Below are 17,864 nucleotides of genomic sequence, written 5' to 3'. Positions count from 1 at the left end.
TGTAACAAAAACAACATGGTACTGGCACCAAAAAAGACTGGTAGACCAATGGAAGAATAGAGAACACAGAGACTAACCCATAAAATTGTAATTATCTTTATTAGACAAAGGTGCCAAAAAACATACATTAGAGAAAAGATAGCCTCTTCAATAAATGGTCCTGGGAAAACTGAAGATCCATATGCAATAAAATGAAATTAAACCCCTATCTCTCACCATGCACAAAACTCAACTCAAAGTAGATCAAGGACCTAGGAATTAGACCAGAGACCCTGCATCTAATACAAGAAAAAGTAGGCCCTAATCTCCATCAGGTGGAATTAGGCCCCAACTTCCTTAATAAGACTCCTTTGGTATAAGAATTAAAACCAAGAATCAATAAATGGGATGGATTCAAACTAAAAAGTTTCTTCTCAGCAAAAGAAACAATCTGTGAGTGAACAGAGAGCCTACATCCTGGGAGCAAATCTTTACACCTCACACATCTGATACAGCACTAATCTAAGGTATATAAAGAACTCAAAAAGCTAAGCACTAAAAATGAAAATAACCCAATCAATAAATGGGCCAAGGACCTGAACAGACACTTCTCAGAAAAGGATATACAATCAATCAACAAATTCATGCAAAAATGTTCATCATCGCTAGCAATTAGAGAAACGCAAATCAAAACTACTCTAAGATCTCATCTTACTCCAGTCAGAATGGCAGCTATTATGAGGACAAACAACAATAAGTGTTGGTGAGGATGTGGGGAAAAAGGTACACTCATACACTGCTGGTGGGACTGCAAATTGGTGCAGCCAATATAGAAAGCAGTATGAGATTTCTTGGAAAAATGGGAATGGAACCACCATTTGACCCAGCTATCCCTCTTCTTGGTCTATATCCAAAGGACTAAAAACAGCATACTATAGGGACACAGCCACATCAATGTTTTTATAGCAACACAATTCACCATAGCTAAACTGTGGAACCAACCTAGATGCCCCTCAATAGATGAATGGGTAAAAAAAAAAAATGTGGCATATATACAAAATGGAATTTTACTCAGCAATAAAAGAGGATAAAAGCATGGCATTTGCAGGTAAATGGAGGGAGTTAGAGAAGATAATGCTAAGTGAAGTTAGCCAATCCCAAAAAACCAAATGCCAAATGTTTTCTGATATAAGGAGGCTGACTCATAGGGCTAAGGAAGGCAAATCTGACAATATCAAAAATTTTAAATAGAAAAGGAAGAAGTCAAATTTGCACTGCTTGCAGATGATATTCTCCTATACTTAAGACAATCCAAAGATCACCACCTGAAAATTTCTAATAAATACATTCAGCAAAGTAGCAAGTTACAAAATCAGCATGCAAAAATTAACTGCTTTCCTACATACCAATACTGAATAGGCTAAAAAAGAAATCAGGAAAAAAATTCCATTCACAACAGCCTCAAAAAAATTGAAATATCCAGGCATAAATCAAACCAAAAAGGTGAAAGCCCTTTACAATGCAAATGATTCAACATTAAAGAAATTGAAAAGACCCCCATGTTCATGGATAAGGAAATTTAATATTGTTTAAATGGCCATATCACCAAAAGCAATACACAGATTCAATGCAATCCCTATCACATGACATTCTTCGCAAAACTAAAAAAAAAAAAAAAGAAGAAGAAGAAGTCCTAAAATTTGTTTGGAAGAATAAAAGACCCAAAACAGCCAAAGCAATTCTAAGAAGGAAAAAAAAATGCTGGAGGCATCATAATACTAATTTTATGCCAGCATGGTACTAGCATAAAAACAGATACACAGAGCAATGAAATAAAAGTAGACAAAGAGAATCATCTGATCCTTGACAAATTGCAAAAAATATATATGCAGGAGTAAAAAACAGACTTTTTAACAAATGATGCTGACAAAACTTGATATCCATATGTAGAAGATGGAAAATAAATCCCTTTCTCTCACCCTGCACAAAAATCAATTCAAAATTGATTAAAGACCTGGGAATTAGAACTAAAACTCTGCAACTGCTAGGAGAAGAAAAAAAAACAGGGTCATCATTCAACATTCCAACTTCCTCCATAGGACTCCTAAAGCTCAGGAATAACGCAAAGAATTAATAAATGGGACAGATTTTGCACAGCTAAGGAAACAAAAGTATGAACAAGACTCTATAGAGTGGGAGAAAATCATTTTCAGTTACTCTTTTGAAAAAGGATTAATATCCAGAAAATATAAATAACTTGAAATACTATGATAAAAACAAACCAATAATACATGTGCAAATAAACTATACATACACTTCTCAAAAGTAAAATACAAATAGCCAACAAATATATTAAAAATTTTCAACATCCCCAGCCATCAGGGAAATGCAAATCAAAACTATACTAAGATTTCCTTTCACTTCAATTAGAATGTCGGTCATCAAGAAAAAATAACAAATGCTAGCAAGGATGTAGGGAAAAGGAAACACATAGTATTGGTGGGATTGTGAATTAGTATAAAAAACATGGAAAATCAGTATGTACGTTCCTCAAAGAACTAGAAATAGAACCACTATATGACCCAGCAACACTACTCCTTGGTATTTATCCATATTCAGCATACTATGGCAATATATGTATATCCATTTCTATGTCTATAGTAGCACAATTCACAATAGCCAAATTATGAAACATCCAGGTGTCTATCAACAGATGAATGGACAACGAAAATATGGTTTATATACACAATCGAGACTTATAGTCACAAATAAGCACAAAATTGTCAATTGCTGGAAAACGGATGAACTTGAGAGCATTATGTTAAGCAAAATAAGTCAGACTCAGAAAGTAAAAGGTACTATGTTTTCTCTCATATGTGGAAGCTAGAAATAAAAAAGTCGGGAAAGAAGGGAAGGGAATCTCATGAAAATAGACAGGAGACCAACAGAGTAAAAGAAGGGGGCTGGGAGTAGAAGGAGCTGAAGTAATGGAAAATGAAATTGGACTAATTATATTATGTGCATTTACCAATATGGAACAATGAATCCCAGTATTATTTATAATTATAATGCACCAATAAAAGAATATATAAAGGAAAAATAACTAAAGTCAGCATACTATAGCAATACATGTACACCCATGTTTATAGCACAGAATTCACAACAGCCAAATTATGGAACCAGCCTAAAATAGATTAAAAAAATATGTAATATATATACAAATGGAGTTTTATTCAGCATAAAGAATGAAATTATGTCATTTGCTGGAAAATGGATAGAACTTGAGAGCATTGTATTAAGAGAAATAAGCCAGACTTGAAGAGTGAAGGGTCATATGTTTTTCTCTCATAGGTGGAAGTTAGAGAGCAGAAAGGAAGAAAATGTGGGAGCCCAGGAGAGGAAGGGTACCAGGTAGAGGGAGAAAGTGAAAAAAAGGGAGGTCTTGGTGAATGAAATCAACCAAATTGTTATGTACATGTACAACTGTGTAACTACTGTGTATAATTATAATGCATTGATAAAAATGTATAATTATAAAGATCAATAAAAAAAATTTAACGGTGCACAATAGGTATTTCACTTTTTGCAATCTGCTTTTGAGAAACACTCAATTTACACATGTGACCAGTGAAGTACAAAAAAGCAGCCATAACACCCACAGCTCATCAATGAAAGAATAACTAAACAATGCAAAGGTTCTCAAAGTATGACCCCCAGACCAGGTGTATCAACAGCACTTGAGAAGACTTGCAAATTGTCAGATAATACTCAGATCTAAAGACGTAGAAACTCTAAAGGTGGGGTCCTGTAGATAATATTTTGACAACTTCTCCAGATGGTTCTGATTTCAAAAATCACTGAACTAAGTTTTATATAGTATGCTGTGCAGCACTTAAAAAGTATGTATGTACTGATATTAAATAATACTAAGCAATATTAAGTGGGGAAAACATTTTGGAATAATAATCATCTGTTACTATTTTTTAAAACAAATACAGAATATACCATTTTTTTGACAGGTACATATATCTTTTGATGACAGCATGAAAAAAAACTTCAAATACACATAATGAAACAGTGATGAAAACTGAGAAGCAGATTAAAATGAAGATGGTCAAGGGAAAGTTCTAGTTTTAATTTCTATATGAGAACATATTTATGCTGGGAGCCATTAGCCAAGTAGGTATGACAATTTCCTTGCCAGCGTACCCCATGTTGCAGTGACATTGAATGTAGGTGACCTTGTTCAAGGACCAAGGCGGATTAGGGCGTTCCCGGTTTAGGTTCCAGGTTTAAGGTTTAAGATTATTCCTGCTGGGAATAGGGCGTATCCTGCTGCCTGAGTTCCCCTTGAGTTCTCACGGGATTCAGACAGTATTTTTTGGGAGACAGAAGCCCAGTGGATTTGGATTTGGGCAGAGAACGTGGATTTCCCCAGAACGTGATTATAGACGGCTGGTGTGAGTTCGGGAATAAAGAGTTGCTGTTTGAATCTACAAGCTGTGTGGTGGCTCGTGATTTTGTGCCCAGCCAGACTGCGGCATTTGTGCCCAGCCAGACTGCGGCATATTTAAGTATTGCTTGATTAGTTAACAGTTTTTAAAGATGGAAATAGAGTATACAGACATTTTTTTAAATTGGCCCGAGATAAGAAATTCATAACTTGAACTACCTTAAGTAATTAAAAATTATTAATATTATATGAAAATTGCATTCCATTTATAAAAGGTCTGTAAACTTAGGATTATGAATCTTGAATCTATATATCTAATTATGGGTCTACTATTGAGAAGCTGTAAGGAAACAAGGAAATTGAAAGGTAAGTGACTAGACTGGATTAGAGAAAACAGTACTGATTCTCACCAAATGGGACAATAGAAAACTAAAAACTAGAAATCTACAAATCTAGTACTAATGCTGGACAAAGGTCTAAAACAAATTATTCCAGAGATTTCAAAAATACCAAAAATGAAAATACATCAAAATCAAGCTATACATATCAATGTCTAATTGCCATATTCAACAGGTTATTAATTGAATGAGAATTTATTTTACATTCATCAAATTTTCAATTGGTAAAAATCAAGGATTGATCATTAATATGTTGAGTCCTAGAATCAGAAGCTGGAATAATGATCCAACAAAAAAAAGACAAAGAAATCAAATAAAAACATATAAATATATACAATGCACTACAACATTTTACTTTTTTATTTAAAAATATGCATTCAAGGGCTGGGGTTGTGGCTCAGTGGTAGAATGCTCATCTAAAATGCACGAGGCACTGGGTTCAATCCTTAGCACCACATAAATGTAAAATAAAGATATTGTGTCCACCTAAAACTAAAAAATAAATATTTTAAAAAATGCATTCAAGTTTGTGGCTCTGTAGTGGTAGTTTTCCTGGTTTTGACTTTAAATGATATATTTTCAAGTTTAAAGGCAACATGTTACCCATGATAATTTATGCTGAATTTGGCCATTTAAAGCACTATCGAACACCACAGCTACTTGACCAAATGCATTTAAATTTTAACTATTTAAAATTAATTTTTTTTTCTTTTCTTTTTAATTGGTTGTTCAAAACATTACAAAGCTCATGATATATCATCTTTCATACATTTGACTCAATTGGGTTATGAACTCCCATTTTTACCCCAAATACAAATTGCAGAATCACATCGGTTACACACTCACATTTTTACATAATGGCATATTAGTGACTGTTGTATTCTGCTACCTTTCCTTTCCCCTACTATCCCCCCTCCCCTCCTCTCCCATCATCCCTCTCTACCTCATCTGCTGTTGTTCAATTCTCTCCCTTGTTTCCCCCCACTTTCCCCTCACATCCTCTTCTATGTAATTTTGTGTAACATTGAGGGTCTCCTACCATTTCCATATGCTTTCCCTTCTCTCTCCCTCTCTCCCCCCAAATTAAATTTTTTTAAAAAATCATTTCCTTGAAGTATTCAGTAGCCATGTGTGATTAGTGACTACCATAATGGATGGTAAGGATATAAAGTACTTTGTTCAGCACAGGAAGTTCTACTGGATGGCAGTGCCGGGTGACTCGATATCAACGGATGACCAATAATATCAGTCAATGAAAAAAGCTCTTCTTTTAGAAGAATATCAGTAAATAAATGTACATGAAATTACAATTAGAACATCACCAATTTGTAACCTTTCATGAAATAACTGATTCAGGAATCATCAATATGATAAGCTAATTTAAGTGAAAGGATGACAAGTATCTGGATATTTACATGGTACCAAGTATTACTCCACAAAGTACTTGCCTAACTCAAGAACAAAAAATTCACTTTACAATGAAGGAAATCAAATGTTATAAACTTAATCTAGGAATCAATCTTAATTTCTTGTCATTAATAATTGAACTCCTTGGCGATGGAGTCATGGCTCAGTGGTAGAGTGCTTGCCTAGCATGTGTGAGGCACTGGATTCAATTCTCAATACCACATATAAATAAATAAAAATTAAAGGTCCATCAAAAACTAAAAAAAAATTTTAAAAACATATTGCAAAATATTTACTAGAGTTTTTAAATAAACAAGACAAGGTACAATTTTTAAAAAACAACAAAAGACAGAAAATGCCTTTAAAACATAGGTTAATGAAACTAAAGGAAGAAAATTTTAGGTACATTTTATTTGCATATGAATAATGATAGCAGTCTAAATGATAGCAGTACACAGTTATATTTTGGTACAAATCATTAAAAATGAAATTCAGATGACAACAGCAGTATCTCCAAATATTAAGTCAAACGTGAAGATACTAAGTAAGCAAATCCATACCATTCACAGGGCTGAAGGGATCGAAATGCCTTAAAAGAAGCATCCATTCCAGCAAAGTCCCAAAATTTAACATCGTAGTCATATCCTCCAGTCACCAAACGGGCACCTGAGGGATCCAGACCCAAAGCAGAAACCTGTTAAGAACAACAACAAAAAAAAAACTAATTTAAACAAAACAACCTACAGTCAATTACAACCATTCCGTCACCTTACCCCCTATCCTATAGGAACAGGAAGAACTGACCATCAATTCCTGTTACTTCTGGAAAGTGGAAATGGATAGCACCTTCTATATTATAACTTTTTTATTGTAAGTATTATTTCTTTTGAAATTAAAAAATAAGTTTTTAATTTAATCTAATTGATAGTCTTGTGCCCACTTATTAACAATGTACTCAGAATAGCTACTACTGCAATTGCACGACAGACTAAATTGTTTTAGTAAGTAAAATTCTCAGAAATAATTCGGCTTTCTTAACAATCCTGAGGTTCAAGATAATTTAAATACAACTTAATGAATACCACATGAATCTAAAATCACCAAAATGGGCTGAGGGAAATAGTTCAGTGGTTCAGCACTTGCCTACCATTCATGAGGCCCTCAATTCAACCCCATCACTCTTAGCTAACTAAATAAACAAATAAAATCATCAAAATGAGTAATGCCACAATGGGAGCTTCTAGAAATCTACTGAAAAAAGCAAGACAGTAGAAATTATCTTGTGCATATGGCTAAATGACTCAGTATATTCCTCTTAAGCATTGACCTTTTTATATATGTATTTTTTAGTTGTCAAAGGATCTTTTTTCATTTATTTACATATAATGATAAGGATCAAACCCAGGGCCTCACACATTCTGGCACACACTCTACCACTGAACCACAAATCCGGCCCCCTAAGCATTTACTTTTAAAGCTCAATTTATAACTTACTGTAATAGTACTTACATCAGTTCCACAAAATATTTGTTTCCCATGTGAATTTTTGTAGGTCAAATTCATATGTGAATACCCAATGTGTAACTCAATATTTTTGAGCTATATTTAAGATTGTCAAAGCAAAAATTCCCTGGACCTACTGTTTTCTTAGAGGGAAAGAACTGTATAAAAAATATTTAATGTGATTACCATACATGTACGGTAATGAAACTATCAAAAAGTTTTATATAGAAGAAACTTCTAAAAATGAGTCCTCCTAATAAATAGACTTGAAATCTAATTACTGTAACATAACTACCATAATTAAATAATGGCAAAATAAGTTAAACTCATTTCAATTACTACCTACAAACACTGATTCCAGAATGCAAGGGAATTGTATATAAGTAATAACTTATTACATGTTAAAATTAGGTATGGACTCTAAAGGTATGTAGGAAAGCATACAAATGAGAAGTCTTTTTATCAAAAATATAAGTAAATGAACACTAGTTTTTAAAAATCTAAGAAATTACATCTGCTTCTGACAACAACAAAATCACTTGTTTCCAACCTTATATGATGTCCTTCTTCCCTCCTGGTATAATTAAAGAGGTGTTCTTTTCCTTGATAAGGCTAAGTGCACCAAGAGTTCATCCCACTCAATAATTTGAAATTTCAAATTCATTTGTGGTTCCTCTATTCAATGCTTGTCCTGGTCTTCAGGAGTATAACCTCAGGGTTGGGCATGTAGCTCAGAGGTATAGCACTTGCCTGACATGAGTAAGGTCCTAGGTTCAGTCCCCAGAACCACAAAACAGAATGTCTGTCCTAGTACACGGCCTGGTACAAAACAGAAACTCTAGTAAATATTTGCTTACAAGAATGAAAGAAGACTAGGGACTGGGGTTGTAGCTCAGTTGGTAAAGTGTTTGCCTTGCATGTGTGAGGCACTGGGTTCGATCCTCAGCACCACATAAAAACAAATAAATAAATGAACAAAGGTATCGTGTCTGTCTACAACTAAAAAAAACAATTAAAAAGGAAGAAGACTAAAAAATTTTTAGAACTTATGTAACACAAAAACAATGGAGTATAACCAATGAGATAAATTCCCCTCCACAAAGAATGAAAAGCAGAATAAATCTCAAAGTTAACTACTCTCCTAATGCAAAAGAAAGAGCAAATTTTATAACAAAATGACAAAATGTTTTCAATGCTAGAATTCTGAAGTATCAGGATCTCTGCTGTTCCTCATATATATATTACTCATGAATAAGACTAAAAACAGAGCTCAGAAGGACAGAGTACCTGTTAGAGAATACATGTCCTTTCACAGATCCACTAAACTAATTTTCAAACCATGTATCCCTAAGAGCTGAAGAACACAGGAAATCTACTTAATTCTCAGGTGCATTTTAAACATATTAAAAGAAAACAGGAGCTCATATATAAATGCTAGTCTAAAACAGCAGTTATTTATAGTAGAGTTGAAAAAATTATTATTTTAATTTACATTAAAAAATAAAAACCATTACTGAATTTTCTAGGTAATGGACTTGACTTTTTTTTTACCAAGAAATAAAATATTTTAAAATACTTGTTTAATGTTTACTACATGAAATATCAAATCATGTTAAAATAAGTCTCATGTTCTAACCTAGAAGGAGTACAAACAGTACAGATTTGACCTTTACATTCAGAGAATTTTTATTACTCTCTGCTTTCAAAAAGCTTTAAATGCAAGTTCATAATTAAGCAATTAAATTGATTTGATAGCACATTAGCTATATAAATATTTGAATGCTTAAATAGTTTTCCATGTGATTATAAATTCTCTAGCAAAATATCTTAAATATTTTTTAAAATTTAAATGGTTATAAAACCAAAGCTCATGTCTTGCTCACATGGAAAGGCTTAGTAAAAACAGAGAATGGAGCAGAGATGAGCCAACAGAAAGGTCACTTGGGCTGCCACCAACAATGCCACAGGGATGGAACTACATAAGCCCACTGGAAAGAATATCACAATGCCATGTGCCCCAGATGCCAAACATGGAGTTTCAAGACTTGTTTATCCAACTGAATTTTGGTCTTGCTTTGATCAATCCATTCTTTCTATGCCCCTAATTTTGTGAATGAAAATGTTTACTCTAAACCATTATATATTGAATACATGTATATTGCTTTTAGTTTTGCAGGAGCTTACAATTTGACATTGCCTTGAGCCTGAGGGAAGACTTTGGATTTGAGCTTTGAGCAATCTTGGAACTACTAATACTACGGGGACTCTTGGAAATAGAGAAAATGTGTTTTGCATTGTGAGCTGGCTGTGAGCTTTTGAGGGCCAGTGGTAGAATGTTATAGTTTAGATGTGGTGTCCCTGCAAACTTCACGTGTAAGACAATACAAAAAGGTTTGTAGGAGAAATTACTGGGCTTTAGCATTAATATAATCAGTGAAATAATCCCTGATGCAATTAACTGAGTGGTAACTGGAAGTAGGTGGTGCAGCTGGAGAAAGTGGTTCGTTGCAGATATGGCTATGGGGTATATATTTTGTATCTGGTGAGTGGAGTTTCTCTCTCTGCTTCCTCACCAACAAGTGAGCTGATTCTCTCTGCCCCACTTTTCTGCCATAAAAGTTGGCCTTATATTGAGCCCTGAGGAAAGGAACCAATCTTCTAGGGACTAAGACTTCTAAAACTGTGAGCCCTCAAATACACATTTCTTCCTAAATTGTATGGTTAGATCTTTTAGTTGCAGCAGCAAAATAGCTAAATAAAACAGTGAGGAAGTGGGGAAAAAGATACATTGCTGGTGGAACTGCAAATTGGTGACCACTCTGGAAAGCATTATGGAAATTCCTCAAAAAACTTGGAATGGAACTACCATTTGACCCAGTTATCCCATTCCTCTATTTATACCCAAAGGACTTAAAATCAGCACACAATTGTGACGAGGCCACACTGATGTTCACAGTAGCTCAATTCACAATAGTGAAGCAATGGAACCAACCTAGGTACCCTTCAACAGATGAATGGATACAGAAAATGTGGTACATATACACAATGGAATATTACTCAGCCATAAAGAAGAATGAAATAATGGCATCTGCCAGTAAATGGGTGGAACTGGAGACTGTCATGCTAAGTGAAATAAGCCAATTCCAAAAAACCAAAGGCCAAACGTTCTGTCTCACAATAGGTGGAGATGAGGGTAAGAGGGGAATGCAGGTTCACCAGATTGGACACACCTCTCCACCAGAGTTTATCAATCATCCATGATCCAGGGGCCATCTTGGGACTGCAACACAATGGAGGCAAGGGAACCTGAAAGCCCTAATCCATGAGTTTGCAGCTAAGTCTGTGTGGTCTTGTCTGAGCCTAGCAATCCAACAGAAAGTCAGAAACTGTGAGCATTTCTCCCAAGGGAACACAGGTTAGAGAGGCTAAAGAGAGCTGGACTTTCCCCAGCTCTATGAATCCTGAAGCTTGCGGGGACTGACAGGGCTGACTACAGTGGGTAGGAAGGTTGGAATGTCAAAGAAGGAGTTCAGAATATACAATGTAAAGGATGATGTAAGTAGTAAAATCAGAGATAAATTTCAGAAGGTGTAAGATCACTTCAATAAAGAGAGATTCTGAAAAGAAATCAAGCAGAAATCCTATAAATAAAGGAATCAATAAACCTAATTAAAAATTCAATGGAAAGCATCACCAACAGACTAGACCATTTGGAAGACAGAACCAGAGGCAATGAAGACAAAATACATAATATTGAAAATGAAGTTGACCATGCAGAGGTGGTAAGAAACCATGAACAGAACTTCCAAGAAATATGTGATAACACGACAAGAACAAATTTGAGGTTTATTACGATAGATGAAGGCACAGAGATACACAACAAAGGAATGCACAATATTTTCAATGAAATAATATCAGAAAATTTCCCAGACCTAAAGAATGAAATGGAAAATTAAACACAAGAGGCTTATAAGACCCCAAATGTACAAAATTACAACAGACCCACACCAAGGTACATTATAATGAAAATGCCTAGCATACAGAATAAGGATAGAATTTTAAAGGCTGTGAGAGAAATATATCAGATTATGTATATGGAGAAAACAATTCAGATCGCAGCTGATTTCTTAACCCAGAAAGCTAGAAGATCCTGGAATAACATATACCAAGCTCTGAAAGAAAATGGATGCCAACCCAGAATTTTATATCCATCAAAATTAGGCTTTACATTTGAAGATGAAATAAAAACCTTCCGTGATAAACAAAAGTTAAAAGAATTCACAACTAGAAAGCCAGCACTAGAGAACATTCTCAATAAAATATTCCACGAGGATAAAGTGAAAAAGAAAAAGTGAAAACCAGCAAAGGGAGGAACTACACTAAAGGAATAGTCAAAGAGGGAACTAAGTCAAATTAGTGCTTGCCTAGCATGTGCAAGGTGCTGGGTTCAATTCTCAGCACCACATAAAAATAAAGGTACTGTGTCTAACTACAACTAAAAATTTTTTTTTAAAAAAAACAGAAATAAACCAAAATTATATCTCAAAGCACTAGAGAAAGAAGAACAACCCAACACTAAAAGCAAAAGACAGAAAATAATTAAAATCAGAGCCAAAATCAATGAAATTGAAACAAAAAAAAATCAACAACAAAAAAAGTTGGCTCTTTGAAAAAATAAATAAAATTGACAAACCCTTAGCCATGCTAACGAAGAGAGAAAATTCAAATCACTAAAATTTATGATGAAAAGGAAATATGACAGACACTACTGAAATACAGAAGATAATCAGAAACAATTTTGAAAATTTATACTACAATAAAATAGAAAATCTTGAAGACATCAACAAATTTCTAAAGACACATGACCTACTCAAACTGAATCAGGAGGACATACATGATTTTAAAAGATCAATTTCAAACAATAAAATAGAAGATAATATTAAAGCCTACCAATCAGGCTGGGGTTGTGGCCCAGTGGAAGAGTGCTTGCCTAGCATGTGTGAGGTACTGGGTTCAATTCTCAGAACCACATATCAATAAAGAAAATAAAGGTCCATTGACGACTAAATAAATATTTTTTTAAAAAAAGCCTACCAATCAAGAAAACCCCAGGACCAACAGATTCTCAGCCAAGTTCTACAAGACCTTCAAATAAGAATTAACACCAACAGTCCTCAAATTATTCCATGAAATAGAAAAGGGAGAGAACCCTTCCAAATTCCTTCTATGAAGCTAGAATCATCCCCGATACTAAAACCAGACAAAGACATCAAGGAAAAAAAAAAAACTCAGACCAATATTCCTGGTGAACATAGATGCAAAAATTCTCGAAATACTGCCAAACACTTACAAAAACGTATTAAAAAGGATAGTGTACCACAAACAAGAAGGGTTCATCCCAGAGATGCAAGGTTGGTTCAACATATGGAAATCAAAAAAACATAATTCATCACATCAACAGACATAAAGACAAGAATCATATATGATCATCTCAATAGATAAAAAACATTTGAGAAAATACAACACCACTTCATGTTCAAAACACTAGAAAAATTCAGGAGAATAGAAACATGCCTCAACATCGCCTCTAAAAACTGGAACAAGGTATGGATGCCCTCTTTCACCACTTTTATTCAACATCGTCCTTGAAACTCTAGCCAGAGCAATTAGATGGAAGAAAAAAATTAAAAAGATACAAAAAGGAAAAGAAGAACTCATACTATCACTATTTGCCAATAACATGATTCTATATTTAGAAGATTCAAACAATTCCTCCAGAAAACTTTTAGAACCAATAAATGAATTCAGCAAAGTATCAGAATATAAAATCAACACCCATAAATCAAACTGTCCCTATACATCAGTGATAAATCCACTAAAATTAGGAAAACTAAACCATTCACAATAGCCTCAAAAAAAAAAAATCCTTGGGAATCAATCTAACAAAAAAGGTGAAAGACCCCTACAATGAAAACTGCAGAAATTGTTTTAGTCAGCTTTTTCACTGCTGTGACTAAAAGGACCCAACCAGAACAACTGTAAAAGAGGGAAAAGTTTGGGGGCTCATGGTTTTAGAGGTCTTGGTCCATAGAAGGCCAGCTCCATTTTTCTAGGCTCAAAGTGAAGCAGAACATCGTGACAGAAGAGTGGGACTGAGGGAAGCAGCTCACATGATGATCAGAAAGTAGAGAGATTCCATGCTCCAGATACAAAATATATACTCCATAGTCACACCCCAATGAACCACTTCCTTCAGCCACACACCCCCTCACTTCCAGCTATCACCATTAATCCCATCAGGGACTAATTCACTGATTAGATTGGTGTTATAATCCAATCATTTCTCCTCCAGATTTTGCATACTGGCTCCCACATGAACTTTTGGGGGACACTACATCTAAAACATAACAGCACTACAAAGAAATAGAAGACGATCTTAGAAGATGGAAAGATCTCCCATGCTCTTAGATAAGCAAAATAATATTGTCAAAATGGCCATATTACCAAAAGCATTATACAGATTTAATAAAATTCCTATTAAAATCTCAATGACATTCTTCATAGAACTAGAAAAATCAATAATGAAATTCATTTGGAAAAATAAGAGACCCAGAATAGCCAAAGCAATCCTTAGCAAGAAGACTGAAGCAGGAAGCATCACAATACCAGATATTAAACTATACTACAGAACCATAGTAACAAAAATGGCATGGTATTGGCACAAAAACAGACATGTAGACCAATGGTACAGAATTGAAGACACAGAGACAAAACCATATAAATAGTTATCTCATACTAGACAAAGGATCAAGGACGTAGACATTAAAACATAAACCCTGCACCTAATAGAAAAAAAAAAAGTAGGTCCAAATCTCCAGCTTAGGAACTGAGCTCCTTAACAAGACCCCTAAAGAACAAGAAGTAAAATCAAGAATCAATAAATGGGATGGGGCTGGGATTGTGGCTCAGCGGTGGAGCGCTCGCCTAGCAAGGGCGGGACCTGGGTTCGATCCTCAGCACCATGTAAAAAATAAAGGCATCGTGTTGTGTCCATCTACACCAAAATAAAATAAAATAAATATTTTTTTAAAAAATTAAAAAATAAAATAAATGGGATGGATTCAAACTAAAAAGTTTTTTCTCAGCAAAGGAAACAATCAAGAATGTGAAGAGAGCACCTACAGAATGGGAGAAAATCTTTACCACATGCACCTCAGATAGAGCATTAATCTACATTAATCTACTCAACACCAAAAAAAAAAAAAAAAAACAAATAACCCAATCAATAAAGGCGCTAAGGAACTATTTCTAAGAAGAAATACAATTAATCAACAAATATATGAAAAATGTTCAACATCTCTAGCAATTAGAGAAATGCAAATCAAAACTACTCCCAAGGGGCTGGGGATGTGGCTCAAGCGGTAGCGCGCTCGCCTGCCATGTGTGCGGCCCGGGTTCGATCCTCAGCACCACATACAAAGATGTTATGTCCGCCAATAACTAAAAAATAAATATTAAAAATTCTCTCTCTCTCTCTCTCTCTCTCTCTCTCTCTCTCTCTCTCTCTCTCCTCTCTCTTTTTAAAAAAAAAAAACCTACTCCCAAGATTTCATCTCACTCCAGTCAGAATGGCAATTACCAAGAATATAAGCATCAATAAATGTTGGCGAGAATGTAGGGAAAAAGGTACACTCATACATTACTAGTGGGACTGAAAATTGGTGCATCCACTCTAGAAAGCAGTAAGGAGATTCCTCAGAAAACTTGGAATGGAACCACCATTTGACCCAGTTATCCCACTCCCCGGCTTATACCCAAAGGACTTAAAATCATTATACTACAGTAATGCAGCTACATCAATGTTTATAGCAGCTCAACTCACAATAGCTAAATTATGGAACCAGCTTAAGTGCCCTTCAACAGATGAATGGATAAAGAAAATGTAGTATATATACACAACAGAGTATTATTCAGCCTTCAGCCTTAAAGAAGAATGAAATTATGGCATTTTCCAGTAAATGAATAGAGCTGGAGATTATCAAAGCAAGTGAAATAAGCCAATCCCAAAGGACCAAAGGCCAAATGTCCTTTCTGATATATGGATGTTAATTCACAATAAGGTAGGGGAGGGGGACTAGAAAAGAACAGAGGTAATCTGGATTAGACAGAGGGGAGTGAAGGGAGGGGAGGGCATATGGGAGGAAGGAAGTGGAACTAATCATACTTTTTTACCCTAAGTACATATATGATTACATGACGAGTGTCATTCAACATCATATACAACCAGAAGATTGAGAAGTTATACTCCACTTATATACGATGTGTCAAAATGCATTCTACCATCATATATAACTAATTAGAGCAATTTTTTTAAAGTAGGACAAATTTGAAGAACTTAAATTTCCCATTTCCAAATATACTTACTACACAGATACAGTAGTAAACTTCTAACGTATGCTATGAAACAGAATAACTATTATAGAGATATGACAAAATCAATGATGGTCTAACATGAGTAAATCAGACAACATTGGTCACTGATTTGAACAAATTGTAAAAAGACATACAAGACAACTGGAGAAATAAAAACTTCAGTGGGATATTAGATGATATTAAAAAATTGCCAAAAAAATTACATGTAAAGATGTTACTGTGTCAGACAGTATGCACTCAGAGTGAGGGACAGCCCCATCTTATCTCTTAAGGATTTAGACTAATATATTTATAGATAAAATCATATGAAGTCTCGTATTTGCTTTTTCTATTTTTTATTTTCTAATTAGTTATACATGATAGCAGAATGCATTTTCTTTGGTTTTTTAGTTGTTTATGGATCTTTATTTTATTTTTGTATATGTGGTCCTGAGACTCAAACCCAATGCCTCACACATGCTAGGCAAGACCTCTATCACTGAGCCACCACCCTAGCCAAGCAGAATGCATTTTGATTCAAATAGAGCACAACTTTTTATTTCTCTGGTTGTACTTGATATCCATGTCGTATTTGCTTTTTTAAAAAAATATATTTTTTAGTTATACATGGGCACAATATCTTTATTTTGTTTATCTATTTTTATGTGGTGCTGAGGATCGAACCCAGGGTCTCACACATGAGAGGCAAGCGCTGTACCGCTGAACCACAACCCCAGCCCCCGAATTTCCTTTTAAACAACCCTACAAAGTGGAGTATAAGGGCACTAAAATACAAAGTCTAAAGGAAACAAGACTGGCCTTATGAACATGTTATAATAACTGACATCTTTAAAAGGCAAGACCAAATAGAAGAGTAACTCTACAAATCAAAGAGTAACTCTCCTAATATCTGACATTTACAAGAAATGGAAATACATGCAAAGCAAAAGCAGAATTGTAAACAAATGATCCAACAGCATGATTAGACACTCCAACTGACTTTCAATGGGTAAGATGCATTGGAGTTGTTTTTGTTTGTTTGGTTTTGGGTATCAGGGTTTGAACCAGGGATGCTTAATCACTGAGCCATATCCCCAGCCCTTTCTTAATTTTTTCTTTTCAGACATGGTCTTGCTAAATTGCTGAGACTGGCCTTGAACTTGTGATCCTTCTGTCTCAGCTTCCTGGGCTGCTGGGATTACAGGCATGCGCCACCATGCCCAGCTCCAAAATTTTTTGAGATTTTAAAATCTATTGAGACCGTTTACAGTTTTAAAATCTATCAAGGACCCCAAAGAGTTTTTGTTTGTGTGAGCCAACATTTACATATATCAATATTTATGTATATCAATATATCACAATTAAGAGGCGGGGGTTGTAGCTCAGTGGTATAGCACTTGTTTGGCATGTGTGAGGTCCTGGGTTCGAATCTCAGCAGCACATATAAATAAATAAAATAAAGGTCCATCAACTGAAAAAAATCATTCTTTAAAATAAATATATATACCACAATTATTGCTTTGAGATTAGTGTTATATTTCACAGAAGATGCAAAATGCAACATGTAAAGCAGAAGCTGGATATTACATATCAGGCTGCTATAGCAGATCTTCTGGACAGAAGCTCAGGTTTATGATGACAAGGCACCAATAGTATGCAGAGATTTAATTTAAATGATCATTTGACTAAGGCTCTTTATTCTTTGCTCCTTT

At 34.7% G+C, this 17,864-nt stretch overlaps 1 protein-coding gene across 3 annotated transcripts in view; it reads right to left on the bottom strand.

Moving 5' to 3' along the window:
- Wdr70 (WD repeat domain 70) overlaps positions 1-17,864 on the bottom strand; it is a 289,453-nt gene that overhangs the window by 223,591 nt on the left and 47,998 nt on the right. For all 3 annotated transcript variants that reach the window (XM_027936264.2, XM_071612680.1, XM_071612679.1), the window contains one exon: positions 6,798-6,931. In XM_027936264.2, the coding sequence (XP_027792065.1) occupies positions 6,798-6,931 (134 nt within the window). The remainder of the gene's footprint in view (positions 1-6,797; positions 6,932-17,864) is intronic.

Source organism: Marmota flaviventris, chromosome 5, assembly GCF_047511675.1.
Source record: "Marmota flaviventris isolate mMarFla1 chromosome 5, mMarFla1.hap1, whole genome shotgun sequence".
In the NCBI taxonomy this organism is placed as follows: Eukaryota; Metazoa; Chordata; class Mammalia; order Rodentia; family Sciuridae; genus Marmota; species Marmota flaviventris.
The sequence above is the reverse complement of the archived record's forward strand: the minus strand, read 5'-3'. Positions and strand labels throughout refer to the sequence as shown.